The sequence below is a fragment of the Barbus barbus genome, assembly GCF_936440315.1.
Source record: "Barbus barbus genome assembly, chromosome: 35".
NCBI lineage: Eukaryota > Metazoa > Chordata > Actinopteri > Cypriniformes > Cyprinidae > Barbus > Barbus barbus.
In genome coordinates this window covers 16,961,446-16,977,326 of record NC_136763.1, presented here as the reverse complement: position 1 = coordinate 16,977,326, position 15,881 = coordinate 16,961,446, and the positions used below count along the sequence as shown (strand labels likewise).

Below are 15,881 nucleotides of genomic sequence, written 5' to 3'. Positions count from 1 at the left end.
ATTTGTTTTGAAACTGTTTAACTCTGAGTTTTTGCCATATTTTATTACCATTTTCTAAACTATAGCGAATAAACTGTGATAATGTGAGAAATGTTGAAGGTGTCTGAATAAATTTTGGTTTGACTATGTGAATATGAGGTGAAGTTGGAGTCAAGACTGTTGATAACCCTCTGCCTGGTGCAGCAGGATTTGCACACTTCAAAAGGAGGATTTTAACAGCAGAGCCCCAGCTGAATCCCAGTGTGTTGTGGGTACACGTTGCCCCGTTCAAAGTCTGTAATCCTGGAGCTTAACCACGAAAGTCTTCCCCCTCAGGCTGTCTGGAGCAGAAGACAAAGTCATCTTACTTGCATAACTCCTGCCATTATACAACTTCTCACTAATAGGTTTTCTAACTGGAGATGATTTGACTTGTTAGTTTAAAATTTGGATTTGGGGTTTTCTGGCCCAATTTTGCATGTCAATTTTGTTTATTGTTTGTGCAATAATCACTTTGAGTATTTCCTATTACTTTGTACGTTTCCCCATTACTTTTCCAGAATCTTTGCCGCTGCTGTACTGTCATAGTTATCTAGTTGACCCTTTAAGATTAACACTAACACACTAATCAAACGCAATGTGGATACAGGACTTTAAGCTCAGGGATTCAGATGCCTTTGTAGCATCACATATGCCTCGTAACAGCTTCCCATCTGCAACCAGACAGATTTTAGTTGTCTGGAAACTTAATCCTCACTTTATACACATTCACCAGTCTCCCTTAAGTCCAGCTTGTCTCTTCACACAACTATAAAAGTTTCTATATGTCAGAAATACGGCTGATGAGTTATCGAAAGTGTTCAGCAGCAGCGTCTTTACAAATAGCAATGCTGTAAGTTTAACAGCTTCAAAAACAGCAATGTTAACATGGGAATTGTTTGTCATTTTTGTGGTTTGTCATATTTGTTAGCTTGATCAGTGTTTCTGTGGGTTTTGGTTCATTTGCTGTTGTAGGCTATTAGGACCTTTGAAATAATTGAAATCTTTTCGCAAAGTGTTAAGGAAGCGTAATGCGGTTAACAGGCCTGGAACTACCTCATAGCTGTGCATTTACTGAAAAATAATTGCACACCTTAGAACATTTGTCAACCAATCAGAAAAATGTATTCAACAGCCTTGTGGTGTAATATTTTGTAATAATAGCAATGGTGATTCTGTCACTTCCTTCTCAGTATCATTGTATGTGTGTATTCGTGCTATATAAAGAATGCACTGGCTGATGGTATCTGTCAGGACCAGAGCAGGCTGTTATCTAGCCATTATGTCAGATTTATCTTCATTCCCATTTGCCCAACACACTATTCAAAAGCTCATTTGTCAAGCTGAAGGAGCACTTTTCGTACATTTATAAACCTTGTCTCTCCTTATGGCTGTGGGGTGAAAACAGCATGTAGCATGATTTAGAAGAGGCCGACTGGCAACCTGCTAAGCTTGGCACAGCAAATAATCCATGCTTCGCCCACGAGAATACGATTGCCTGTGATTTATTATTCAAATCAAGCCTGAGCATTGTACTGTGGCTCAATTTCAGCCTTTTCACACTCCCTCTTCTTCTTCTCACCTGGCAGGTCTCTGAAATATAAAAAATAGGCAATTGAAGTGTTGGGTTAAAAATGTTATTACTGGCACATGCATTTGTATTATTAAAGGACGAGATGGGGGATGTGTCAGGAACATATTGGTCTATGCAGATAGGTTTTGGAAAGGCAGCGCTCCATAAGGACCCGAGAGGCTGCTGTTGTTGTTTTTTAAAGCACCTGTATGATGATCTCTGGAAGATTGTTCCAGATGCCTGTTGTAATTCCAACTTCCTGAGACACTGCTGGGGAGGCGTGTGTTCCGAGTTCATGGACCGTTCGGAATGTTCCAGCTGTTTCTCTTGATGTCTGGAGTCACAGCTGTGAGAGAGACCTTAGAATGTACAAGTGGTTTATTTTATGCTAATTGAAGTGTACTGGGATACAAAAAGTAGCTTCAGGTTTGTGGGTAAAAAGGCAAGCGTTGAAAAATGCTATAAAAATTATTATGTTGTAAATAAGTTTTAACTCACATTTGCATTAATTTGTTGGGGTCTTTGTCTTTTTTTTTTTTGAATAACATTATCAACTCACCAAAGCTGCATTTATTTGATCAAAATACAGTAAAAACTGTATATTAACAAATTTAGTTGCTTGAGAAAAAAAAAATCTTATTTTCAGTATTGAAAACAGTTTCATTTAGCTTAATAGTGGATTTTTTGTTCTTCAGGATACTAAATATAAAGAATATTTTTTTACATTATAAACTTCCAAGTGTATTTAATAATTTCAAGTTAAAGGCCAAGTTAATGTACCCTTGCTGTATAATAAAAAAACTGACCCTAGACTTTTGAATGGTAGTGTAGCTATAACACTTCTGTTTATCTTTGCTTGAAACTTGTATATATAATTTAAATTTTAAATTTTAATTATTAATACCTTGCAAAATGCATTCTTGTCACAGACGTTCAGCTCATTTTCATCTTCATGGGCTTTTCATGAACTTCTGATTGGTTATCTTCAGTCACATGTTTTCTTTGGTTCAGTTTTCCCACCACTCTTTAGTTGTCATACTGCTTGTTTGATTTTTATACATCATGTTTGTCTTCATCTTTGACTACAAGTGACAATTCTAAAATGTTATTTCATTTTAACCACGGTTCTAATAAATTTACATCAATTCTCGTTTGTAAGGTAATTTAAGGCATGATATAACATGCTAAATAGCATGGAGATCTTGCGTTTAACTCTGCAGCCTGGCATAACCATGAATGATCATGTCATTATAATGTAATATAATTTTAACTATAGTTAATAAAAAGATATGACTTTACAATGCATAATATATAATTGTGTTACTTGTAGGCTATGTACAGAAACAACTGATTATATGGTATTAGGTATAATTAGTAGGTATTATGCATGTTTTACAGTGTTTTTTTAATATATTCAACTTAGAATATATATTAATAAATAATAGTAGTGAAACTAAATATGTTTTACTGTTTAAAGTGTAGAGGCAAATCAAAACAACTGATTGTGTTTGCATGTCTTGATCGGTGTGCAGTATTCAGTCCCTATGCAGGTGTGTGTTGCACAGAACCGCAAGAGGAAAGACAAACAGCTCTGAACTGATTCGCCTAGTGCTAAAATAAGCAGTGTGCCTCGCTTTAATTGCCCCCGCTTCTTCATCGACCTTCCTGTCGTGGTGAGTGCTGGCCTCTGGTCGTCGCGTCAACATGGAAATGAGTTTAGCTTCAGCAGCACAGGACGGGAAGAGCAGAGGCAGGGACTAATTAACCGCCTCCAAATGACGACCAGATGAAGATAAATGTATCTCACAATAAGCAGTATAACCATTAGACCTTAATTAGTAAAACTGCCTTAAAGTCATTACCTCGATAATCGCGTGACTGGTCACATACGTTCATAAACACAGCGAAACTCTTCGACTTCCACTTATTTTAAAATGTCCTCAGCGTAGTTTTCTTCCTCACTTCTCTCTGTAAATGACCCAGTAATGCACAATGCCAGTAACTGATTTGATATAATCTCTCACCAGTCCTCCATCAACTCCCCTGCGAGATGATATGAAATTGCTGTGGCGCGCACTCGCGCACGCCAATTCAATTACTCCAAGAACTACTTGTCATATCCACTTCCCTCTCTATTTACTGCTGTAATTTTGATCCTTTTGAGAATTGCACAAGGAGACGTGATGTTTAGTGTTTCATAAATGTTAACCCAGCAAAAAGATAATGTAATGAGCTTTGTAAAATGGGCCCTGTCAGTTTGCCTAACAGACCGATGGTTGCAGTTCCTCTGTTTGACTGCTGGATGGCACTCTTGCTACACGCCTTTAAATATAAACCTTCCCTATACTGACCTTCGTTTTCTCAGCTTAAATACAGATTCCCTCAGCTGGTTTTTCCACATTTGTGTCACGCCGGCCGTACCATAGTCTTGCATGCTGTTCTGTAAGCTAAGTGGCCATTCGTTCTGTAACTGCAGTGTGCAAGAAGATGCTCTGCCGCCTGCCAGAGTCATACAGAGTGCAAACTACCGTAGCTTGTTCACACACACTGTGTCTATAGCCTGTCAGCTGAGCTCTCAGCAGACCTGACCTCTCTCGTAGTAGCACCCCACACCCGCTCTGTCATTCAGAAGAGATTACATCTAGCACCACAGATCCAGTGTGAGCTTGGGGGTCTGGTGGGGGGCCCGGTGAACTCCCTGTGGTTGCGGAGATTGCTTTCCATCCTCGGTTCGTGCTGGTATTTCCGCTCCCCAGCATGGAGAGGATCAGAAGTAATGCACCACAAGTGTAGTTTTGGAGGGGGATGTGGCCGTGAAGAATGAACTTGAATAATGCCACACTTCAGCTATCGACAAAGCATCTTTAGTAGTAGAATTATATAGGAGACTATATTTCAGCTGTTGTGTGTATGTGTGACTTATTGTATGAGTTGTTGGCATTTTGTTTGTCATTTGTGATTTTTTTTTAATGTTAATACTGCAAGAGATGGCAAACTGTTGTATAAACGCAATATCATGCTCGTAGCCGTGAGATATGGCTGTATATCGGCACGCTGTGATTAAAATCAGCAACAATTAAATGTTGTTGTGTTAATGGTCAGATGTTGTGATGTATTCTAATAATGCAGGAGCCTTATTTGCCAGATACCTATTTTAAGAGATTTTCAGAAATCATATTCTTAATCATATATATATATATATTTTTTTTTTTTCAGTAAAAATATTTTTATGTATACAAAAATAATTTTACTATATGCAATATTTAATTTTCTATTTGTGTTATTTTTTATTATTGATTTTAAGAAGCATTTGACATAATATACACTACACACTTTATGTATATACACATTGTGTGTGTGTTTTTGTTTGGATAGTGGTCATATTTCAAGCAGTACTTTTACTCGAAACTTTTTAAAATGCATTTTTAAAACACATTTTAAAGTAATTTTATATGTTGCTTAAGTTATCTATTATTTTGAAATGTGTAAATCCAAGGTTTTGCTTTTGGAAATTTTACCAAATGTATTTTGTCCCGATCCACTTTTAGATGTTTTTTTTCATTTGGTGTAAATATTAGTCTGCTATTATTAACTACAAATTAGTTTTTTATTTCCTATTTTCAAACAGCTTGAGTGTTTCTCTTTGCTTGTGTGAACAGTACCATTTGACACATTGATGAGTGTTCTCTTCCTCTTACACAGGTCGCCTGTCTGATCCGTGTCCCGACTGAAGTAGTAAAGCAGAGGACACAGGCCAATCCCTCTCTCAATACCTACCGGGTACTGCTGAATACACTACAAGAAGAGGTACTGTCTGTGTTTTCCGTCAGCTTGACTTACAGTTCACTTGATCTGTCATGTTACAGAGAGATGCATAGGTGGATTGATTGATAAATAAGTCATTTTGTAAAGCAACCAGTTGAAACCAGATGAAAATACCATGTATTTTTGTTTGCTTAGAGATGACAACCCACTCTGATTTCTCATTGCAGGGTTTCAGAGGCTTGTACAGAGGTTATGGCAGTACAGTACTTCGGGAGGTAGGCTGGCTTTCCTGTACACATCAAGTACTGGTACTCTGTTATTTACATAATTATACAAATGCTTTGATATTGACATTTGATTTGGGTGCATATTAAATGCATGGGTGTGTGCAGGAGGGTACAAACAATTTTATTTAATTTTTTTGCAAAAACACTAAAAAAGTTCAAAAATTCAACATGAACACATATTCAATGTTTTAATTTTATTAAGTATGTCTAGTATTCATGGAACTATTACACACTTGTTTAAGACTTCAGACCAGACTTCAGATATATTTTAAAGGTTGTAAAACAAATGAGAATGGAAAAAAAAGCAACAGAATGGTCAAATATGTTCATGTTGGAAAACAACTGAAAAACGGATTTCGGTGTGAATGACCGCTTATTCACATGACACAGCAGTAGCAGAGGTTGCTGATCAAAAGTAGTATTTGATTTGGATTGTTTGTTGGTAAATATCCACTTCATCCAGTGCTGTTTGTTCTCTATTATCTTAAGCATCTCAATACTGTCTGCTTGTTTTACTGACTAAGAAACAACTAAAGATAAATCAGTGAAAGAATGGTTTTGTAAACCCGTTTGGCCAGTTCACTGAAAAGAATCTAAAATTTCAAAAAATTCCATATTAGAAATTCAAAAAATGGTAATTTAATGCTCCTCATATCATTTCTAACCTCAGTCTCAGTGGATCTTTTTTTTTTCGTCCATACAATGAAAGTCTAATGGGTTCAGTGTTATTTTGAACCTAACTGACTTTCATTATATGGTTAAAAACAACTTGTCTTGTCTTTTTTTATGTGTGTTCAACAGTGAGTAAATGACAGAATTTTTATTTTTGGGACCCCTCAACCAAGAAGTTGCCCCTTTCAATTCTGAATTTCAGATTGCTCATTCAAGTATCTTTTTCGTATTAACAATTTATGTAGCTAATGCAACTAATTAGCAATGGAACAAGCAGCAGACAGAGCAACCACAAGGTGAAACACACCATAGCCCTCCCACCCAAGAGAAGATGCCTTTTTAAATGGTCTTTGATTAATCATCTGCTTCCTCGCGCACCTGCATCGCATGATAATGCGTATTGAGTTATTGGCAAAGCTCATATTTTTGCATTTGTTTTCCGAATTTATTTTCTCGTCCTTCATGTCACATACTGACAGAAGACAAATATAAAGGCAGCAAAATATTCGAAATCAAAGAAAACTTGTTGTCTGCATGAAGGTGACACTCTTTTTTTTTCGTGAGGTGATATTGTCTCTCACTGCGGGGCCATCCTGTACTTATTTTCCGCCTCACTTAACAAACGTTATTCACGCAAACTCCATCTGGACATAAAGAAAAGAGAACAACAAGCTTTTTCTGATTTCTCCAAGGGCTTCTGAATAAATGAATACATTTTGGATGAGAGCGGGCTGCTGAGGCTGAATACTAAGGGCCAGATAAAATAGAGGTGCCGAGAGGTGCCCCGCTTCTTCCTTGGGATTGGCTTTGACGTGTGTCAGGAAGCTAATTCATTTTCTCGGCCCGCTATCTTATCCAGCACCGCAACCCTGTCAGGGTAAGTTTGTTTACTCTGGATGCCGAGTCCTCCTCACAGAAGGATTTAATTGGGGTCCTCTCCATTATGCAGATTCATTAAAGAACCCTGGACAAGAGGTTGTGATGATGTCAATATAAATTAATATTCAAGGGTAAATCACAACAGTTTACCATCAGTGAAAAGTGAAAAAATCATCATAAAATTGGTTTAGACGACTCGTACAGCGTCTTCTGAAGTCATTCAGTCGCTTCATGTGGAGAACAAGCCACAATTTACTAAATATTTCACCGAACAAACAATTTCATTATAAATATCTGACCTGTTGTTGCTCTCTTAAGTTCAATGTTCAATTCATGATTGAGTCGTTCTTTTGTGGCAACTCTTTTTAAATGACTTCTGAATGATTTGTTTACAAACCAGACTGATTCTTGAGTTCTGCCTCCGTAATCCAACGGTTAACGGGAGAAGATTTTCAGTGAAAAATTACTTCAGTTTGTTTCTGCTCCTCGCACAAAGCTTCCACCTGACTCCAAAAGACTTGGAATATAAACACAAGACTACATATTACACAAATACAAGTTGTAGGGCTCCATCTTGCACTGTGTTTCTTGGTTTCGGACACTAGAGGGCATAACAGGTTTAGGGCAAATCTGATAACAATCAGCGTGGAAGCTGAAAAGATCACAGCACTCAGATTCCTCAAACCTTTCCTCTGGCTTACTCTTTTGTAACCTACGCTTATATCTCTTGGCCTTTTTGCGGCTATGAAACCGTATAGCATTAAAAATAAATATGGATTTTGTAAGTAATGTTGACAGAGATCTGATCGTATCGCTTTCTCATGACACTCACCTGAGAGGGAGTGTGAGATTGAAAGAGGCAGACAGACAGAAGAAGAGTGGTGTTGTAGATACATTGCCGTCTGACAGAGCTCATTGTATATCAGCACAGATGTGAGAGCGGAGGGAAGGGGAGCAGAGGAGAACTGGCAACCCTGTAAGAATGAAGTTATGAAACACCTACACCTTGAGCTTGCGCTCCTGTCAACTTCTGCATTAGTTGTTGCCGAGATGTCCAAAAATGGTTTCCCCCAGCATTTCCTCAGATTCAAACTTCTGGCATCATTTACTCACCCTCATGTCATTCCAAATCTCATTTTTTGATATTACGTGAAGTATATCAAATGAATTAACCACAGTTATTTTTGTGATTTCAAAAGAGCTTTGATTTTTAATAAAACAGTAGTTTTGGAGAAAATAAAGTATATAATAAAAGAAAAATCCAGTTTTTAAAAACAATTTAAGTTAGTATATTTTGATATTATTAAAATAATATTAATGTTCATGAATGGAAATAATTTTTACTTATCCTGCAGCCACCTGGTTGAGAAGCACTGACATAAAATAGAAGATTCTGTAACAATACTAGCTGAAGTTACAGTGTTTTGAAACCATTTAGTGAAATGCATTTAGCTGAATATTGTTGTGCTGAAGAGGATTTTGTGTCATTCTTTATTGCGTTGTGTCAGTGTTTGACAGAATGCTGAAAGTGTTTCTTATCAAATGAATTCAGATTCCTCTCTTTCTCACACCACCCTTCCACTGATCTCTAGTTGACACTGAAGGCAAAAAGCTCCAGAGGTCTTGAACCTGCCCGAGATCAATTTGTCTGACTTATCCCTCTGTTTATGTTGCTGTAGTTCATTGGTCACAGTGGACTGTGTGGCTAACAGGTGGAAGTGTGTATGTTTGACCTGCAGTGCAGTGTGGATTTGCTTCCCTCTTCTCCTAACACAAGCACAGAGAGGATAAGAAGCAGGGGTATGCGGTTTTCTTTATGCTTGTCTGGTGGATTCATTCTGCAATCAATTTCCTGTCAATTTTCCACAGTACTTTGGTCTCCCATTTAAATGCTTTCAATGTCGTTTCCAATGATTTACAGATTGAGAACGAGAACGTTATTTTGACCCTTTCAACAAAGTCCTTTTAAACAAGGGCTGTAAAATATTCAACCCAGAATTTATGTTGCAGGCCTCTAAGAGCATTTTCTGTGACTTTGGCATATGGGAAGATTCAAGTTAGAAATACATTACTGTTCAAGTTGTTTTGTTTTTGAAAGAAATGAAGGCAATAAAGATGGCAATAAAGACATTTGCACTGTAACAAATAAATCTTAACTTTCGGTTCATCAAAGCATCCTGAAAAATAACAATTTCTGCAAAATATTAAGCATCATGACTGTTATCAACATTGGTAATAATAATAAGAAATGTTTCTTGAGCATCAAATCAGCATATTAAAATAATTTCTGAAGTATCGTGATACTGAAAACTGGAGTAAGTCATCTTTGCCATCACAGGAATAAATTACATTTAAAAATGTATTAAAATAGAAAAGTTGTTTTAAATTTTAAATGTACATTTTTCACAACATTACTGTTTTTATTGTCTTTATGATAAAATAAATGCAGCCTGGGCAAAAGGAGGAGCATAAGACAAAAACACTTTACAAAAACGTACAGAATTTAAACTTTTTTTATGGTAGTATATGTCCATGCTTGATATAGTTTTAACCAATATTTGGTGAAAAATTAAGTTTAATTGCTTTAGACAACTCTAGCAATACTGCAGTGACTTTCTGAGAATTAAACTTTATTTGTCAGGGCTGGATTTAATATAACTTCAATCAGATGTTTTCAGAGCGCAGCCGTCCAGTTCTTTAGCTCTGCCTCATTACTCTGTCATCTTTTTTTATTGTCTTTATTTTATCTGATTAGAAGGCATTAAACATGCTTGCCATGCACATTCCTGATGTGTGATGTGAATGTGTGAGTATATACATACATGTATTAGCATTGTATGTATTGTCTCTCAGCTAGTTGGATGGCTGGCAGAGTTTGTGTTTATTTGAACTGTGGCATGTATAAGTGAATGATTTACAGCACACGTGTGAAGGCACGGAGGCTTCATTTCTATCCTCCACCTGAACACATCATGCCTCCAGCTGAAATGTGAGAGTTTTGAAGAATTTGGTGTGGTGTCAGGATAAAGGTGCTGTTCCCATACTGGCATGGAGGCTTGCATGTCAACGTGATGTGGTAAGACCAGCTGTTGCCGAGGCTGTTGGTGAGGGGAAAAAAGAGCCCAGCTCCCTCCAAACCTCAAACTAAACTGCTAATCCGGCTCCCACTGGGGCAATGAGCTTCATATTCCATATCTACGCCACTGACAGCACTCGCACTCATTTAACTGACTGGTGCTTGCCAGGTCGCGCGCCATTTCAGCTTTGAGAATGAAGTGAGGATGCCTTTTAAAATTCCATTCAGTTCCAGAATTTGAATTGAGGTAGTGTTTGGAATTCGAATTTGATTTGAAATATGAAAAATTAGAATTAAAATAAAAAGACACCTTTTAAATGATTTGGTTACCCTTTAAATTGATCCATTAGGAAATATTATTTTATTACTATTATTAAAAACTTCAATAAATGAACTCAAACAGTGTGATGATAAATTAATACAGTTTTTGATATGCCACCAATAATATACCATTTGCCATTAAGTTTGTTTCACTGTTTTTAATGAATTCTCAGGATGCTCTGATTTACGTAAACTTCTTCACAATGGAGCCAAGCATGAGTAAAAACTTATTTTTTATCAGAATCAGAATTTGCTTTGTTCGCCAAGTGTGCGCAGACACACACAGAATTTGTTGTGTTTATTTCAGAAGCTCTTGGTACATACATGCATACATACATATATACATACATATCTGACATGAGAACAGAAACATTTAAATATATAAATGTTCAGATTCATTTGCATTTGCTGCCATTTCAATTGCGATCCAGTTGTGTATATCGTATCATGAGGTCTGATACTTAGACCTACAAACACACTCAAAGTCAATGATCAGATGACTGTATCTAATATAAACACCTAAGTTTGTGTGAATATTTCTGACTGATGCGTCACCAATACTGCACATGTGGAGCTCTTGTTTAGGATCAGGTGGAGAATCGTCTGTGTAAAGCATACTAAATATCTATCGACAAAACCATTATGCGCTTGAGGTAATTTAGTTGATCGTTAAAATGCTGGACAGAAATATCAACATTTCAAGCCGTTCTGAGGGTCCCATTCCAGAGAGCTTGGCGAGAGAAGATAGTCTTGCGATTGTTACACTATCAGAGACTAACGTGTTCGGCAAAGCATTGTGGGTAAAGGAATAATTTAACAGCAGTGCTAGACCGGAGTCCCAGCATGAGGAATGAATCAAAAGGATGACGGATTGGAGTCGAACAGGAATGGGAGTCTGAAGTGCACACCAACAACATGAACTATACATCAATCTCTGTATATTACGCTGCTACCTCTAGTGTTCATATATGAGTGTGTGCGTGTGAGATGGCTCTTTTCTACACATATGAACGTCTGTATCCAATTCGACTCCTCAGGAAGACCCAGACAAATGAAGTGTCTTGTTCAGCGCTATCACATAAGAGGATTCCTCTAATGTTGATCAACAGCCTTGTGAGACGACCTGCCAAAACCAGTCCCTGGGAGAGTGGAAAGAGTGGACTCTGTAGAGTCTGAGGCACATACAGAGTCTACTCATCACACACACAGCTAAACCTCCCTTGGCCCAAACATCCATACGCTACATCAGCACCATCTGCAAACCAGACAGACACAATTCTCCTTGGGTCATTTTGTTCAAGCCGCAAATAGTCTCACGTAGCCAGACTTCTGACTGACGATATAAAGTCTGGTCCACTCCGCAACGTATCCTGCTCAAGAGCCGCATACTTAGACTGGACAATGCTGTCTGACCAACATGTTAAAAAACAACATACAAAAGGATGTTTAAGAATTGACAAAAGCATTATATGCTACCAAGTGCACCAGGACTTTCATTTCATGACTAGCTCTTCTGAGAAAACTTGTTCACCTTAAGTCACGTAAAGCCGATTGGAGCTTGCTATGTTGTATCAAAACATGGTGTCACTTAACAAAATAATAAACTTTTTAACATTAGTTAACATCAATTAAAAATATTTGTATAGCATATATTAATCTGTGTTAATTTCAACATTTACATTATAAATATCAAAAGCTGTATCTGTTAATATTTAATGGAGATCAGCTGAACATTTATATTATTAACTAATGTGAAGAAAGATTAATAAATACTGTAATAAATGTATGCTTATTATGTTTTTTATATATATATATATATATATATATATATATATATATATATATATATATATATATATATATATATATATATATATATATATATATATATATAAATATAAATGTTGGGTGTTGATGGCGCAGTGGATAAGACACATGCCTTTGGTGTGAGAGACCCGGGTTCGAATCCACTGTGAGACACCAATGTGTCCCTGAGCAAGACACCTAACCCCTAGTTGCTCCAGAGGCGTGCGACCTCTGACATATATAGCAATTGTAAGTCGCTTTGGATAAAAGCGTCAGATAAATGTATATATATATATATATATATATATATATATATATATTTACATTGTAATAATATTTCAGTACTGATTTCTTTTCTTTAATTTTTTGCTGACGCTCTTGTGCCCCCCTGGGAATTTGAAAACCCCTTATATATTGTGTATGTGTATCGTATCAGCACAGCCATAGTTTGATGTAGGGCTGCACGATATATCGTTTCAGCATCGATATCGTGATGTGCACATCCGCTATAGTCACAGGATGTGCGATTTTTTTTGTATAGGCCTACTGATCGTTATATCTATAGCCTACTGATCGTTTTCGCGTCAGCTGTCGTCGCGCCGCGTCGCGACGCTGTCTACTGGACGCGACAAAGTGACTGTTGCAAATCCTCTGAACTTTGTGTCAGTAGGCTACGTCATAAAAAGAACGAGGGATTTACTCTCGAGGATTTGCCGTGTCGCTCCACATCCAGCATAGACAGCATCACTGATTATAATGGGTTCTATTGTATTTTCTCACGCCGCTCGCATCCGGTGTAGACACAGTGAGAGCCACGCAGATGCACGTGAACACCGAATTCCATTCACTTCCGTGTCTATTTGTCCCTAATGAAACTGCCAAAATGCATGTTTCTGCAAGTATCCTTGTAAACACAGTTGCTTATGGCTTAGGTGAAGGTAAGCAATTGATAAAGAAAATGGATGTATAATAATATATTGGTTCACAGCAGTTTAATGTTCTTAAGGCTTTCTGTATCATGAATGTTAATCAAACAACAAAACAGATAGAGAAAAATCACTTTTGTAACTTTAACACAGACTTATTTGATTTAATTTATACAGTGAAGATGCAGTTATTTTACGTTTGATTATTCAACCAGTATACCAGCCTACTGTTAGACTTACTGGAAAAAAATAAACCACTGTTGAATTTAATTTATATATTTGTTCTATTATATTTATCTATGTTTGTAATTAGTTTATTTTTCTATGCTGATTTACTCACCTACAAAATCACCCCAATCATTGATTTTTTTTTTTTTTTTTTTTCAAATAGACCTTTTCAAGTCTGTTTTTTTTTGTTTTTGTTTTTTTATATCGCAATATATATCACAGGAATACAAAATATCGCAATGTGAGTTTTTTCCAATATAGTGCAGCCCTAGTTTGATGCATGTAAAACAAGATTTTTCTTCCAAGGGTACTTTTGATGTTTGTACGATGGCAAATTGTTGATCTGGTTATCATCTTGCAGTAATTATTATTAGCCTAATATCAAATGTGCTTTAAGTCTTCGTCTATCTCTTTTCTCCAGATACAAAGAAGGCTTTGTAGAACAAGAACACTTTTACCAAGTGTTTCATGCACACCTTCTGCACAGTGTCTTCCAGATAAGCTTCCAAACATCTTTATCAGACTGAGGTTACTGAGTTTATACACAATATTATTGCTTGTTGGCTAATGTCAGTGTGGTTTAATGGGTGAATGCGCACCTCAAGCCCTGAGAGCTTGAACACCTTCCAAATTCTGTTGCCTGAAGATAGTAGTGTTAAATAGCAGTTTTATAAAAAGCCAAAAAGTCGTTTTTTACTGTATATTAATTAGTATTGTATACAATTTTATGAGATTTTATATTTTAAGTTATTTTATATTTTAAAGCAACTTGTTAAATTGTATAATATTTCACAAAACCTTTGATGTTTAGAGAAGCAAGACTAGTCCTAGTTTTTATTGTATTTATTTATTTTAACAGTAAGTCATTCAGGTTTTTGTCGCTGTGGGTTTGTGTGCACGTTCTGTTTGCTGGTTAGGTTGTTTTAATTAGCGTATCTCGCTAGGTCCTGGGGTTATGTTTGCTTCCCACAATTTTCTGCGTGTTTGCCTCAATCCGAGCAGAAAACCATCTCAGCCCCTCACATATGGTTTCAATAAGGGCCGCCAGTCTGGCTGGGGATCCAGAGAGAAAGAGGGGTTGGGGTGTGTGAGGGGTTCTTGTCCCTCTGCTGGCCCACAGACCTGTGACCTGAGCTTGAATATGCCTCTGAGCAACAACGAACTAACATGCTCACACTCACGCAAACATACATAAAGTCAGTGTTCAGATTGTGGCTCTAGGGGCTCCCCACCAACTGCCGTGAGGGAACGAATGTGTAAAATGAATTTGATGTATATATATCAAGTAAAAATAATAAAATAGTAGCACACGATCCTGCCTAACATTTACTACACACTTAATAAATTATGTTCTTATTTGGATATATGGCTGGATATATTTTTTTTGTTTTTTCTGATACAGAACAAGCAGGGTTCAGGTCTCATGTGGGCATATTTTACATAAATAGTTTTATTAAATGACAAAAAAAAATGTTTTATTTAATTTTATTCCATAATAATTGAAGTAAGCATTTTTTGTGGCTGCCACTCTTAAACCTGTTTATCAAGGCTGCATTTAGCAGATTTGATTAAAATACAGTAAAAACAGCAGTATTGTGAAATATTAATTTAGAATAACTGTTTTCTATTTTAATATATTTTAAAATGAAATTTATTTCTGTGATGCAAAGCTGAATTTTCAGCATCATTACTCCAGTCTTCAGTGTCACATGATCCTTCAGAAATCTTTCTATGCTGTTGTTCAAGAAACATTTGTTTTCAATCTTTTCAATCTATTTTTTTTTTTTAGGATTTAATAACTTGAGCTTTAATGTATAGAAAGCTTATTTGATGTAGTGCGCCTCATAATTCAACAAAGCCATTTTTAGTTCATATTTGTTATGTTTTTAGGCCGGGACTCGATTAAAAAAATTAATCTAATTAATTAGAGGCTTTGTAATTAATTAATCGAAATTAATCGCATTTTAATCGCATATAAATATTTGACCTGAGAACAGTGAGAAGTAAGTTTTTTCATATGGATTTTTAAATTTCCCATCCACAGGGCCAACCAAAGCGGTCTCATCAGCTTCTTTGTCCATGTTCACTGTGGTTTGTTTTTGGCTGTTTCTCAATATCCGTTCTTCAGCGATCTTGCATCCTTGTGTTCTCGTTCTACGTCATCGTTAACCGTCGAAGTTCAGTTCCAATTCTCAAGAATGCAAGTATAGAGGATGCATGAAAGTGCCCGGATATGTTCTTGAAATTGACGATGGATCGAGTGCAGACTTGAGAGAATCGAGCCGTTAGAAATCCCAGAAGACGTTGTGGGTGGCCGGTGTACGGAAGCC

The 15,881-nt window shown here is 36.7% G+C and overlaps 1 protein-coding gene across 5 annotated transcripts in view; it reads left to right on the top strand.

The window, feature by feature from the left end:
- LOC306855421 (mitochondrial S-adenosylmethionine carrier protein) overlaps positions 1–15,881 on the top strand; it is a 55,460-nt gene that overhangs the window by 3,436 nt on the left and 36,143 nt on the right. For all 5 annotated transcript variants that reach the window (XR_013782938.1, XM_079394131.1, XM_079394133.1 and 2 more), the window contains exons 4-5: positions 5,294–5,398; positions 5,584–5,631. Coding sequence is in view for 4 of the 5 variants with exons in the window: in XM_079394131.1 (XP_079250257.1) it covers positions 5,294–5,398; positions 5,584–5,631 (153 nt within the window). In the remaining variant the exon portion in view is untranslated. The remainder of the gene's footprint in view (positions 1–5,293; positions 5,399–5,583; positions 5,632–15,881) is intronic.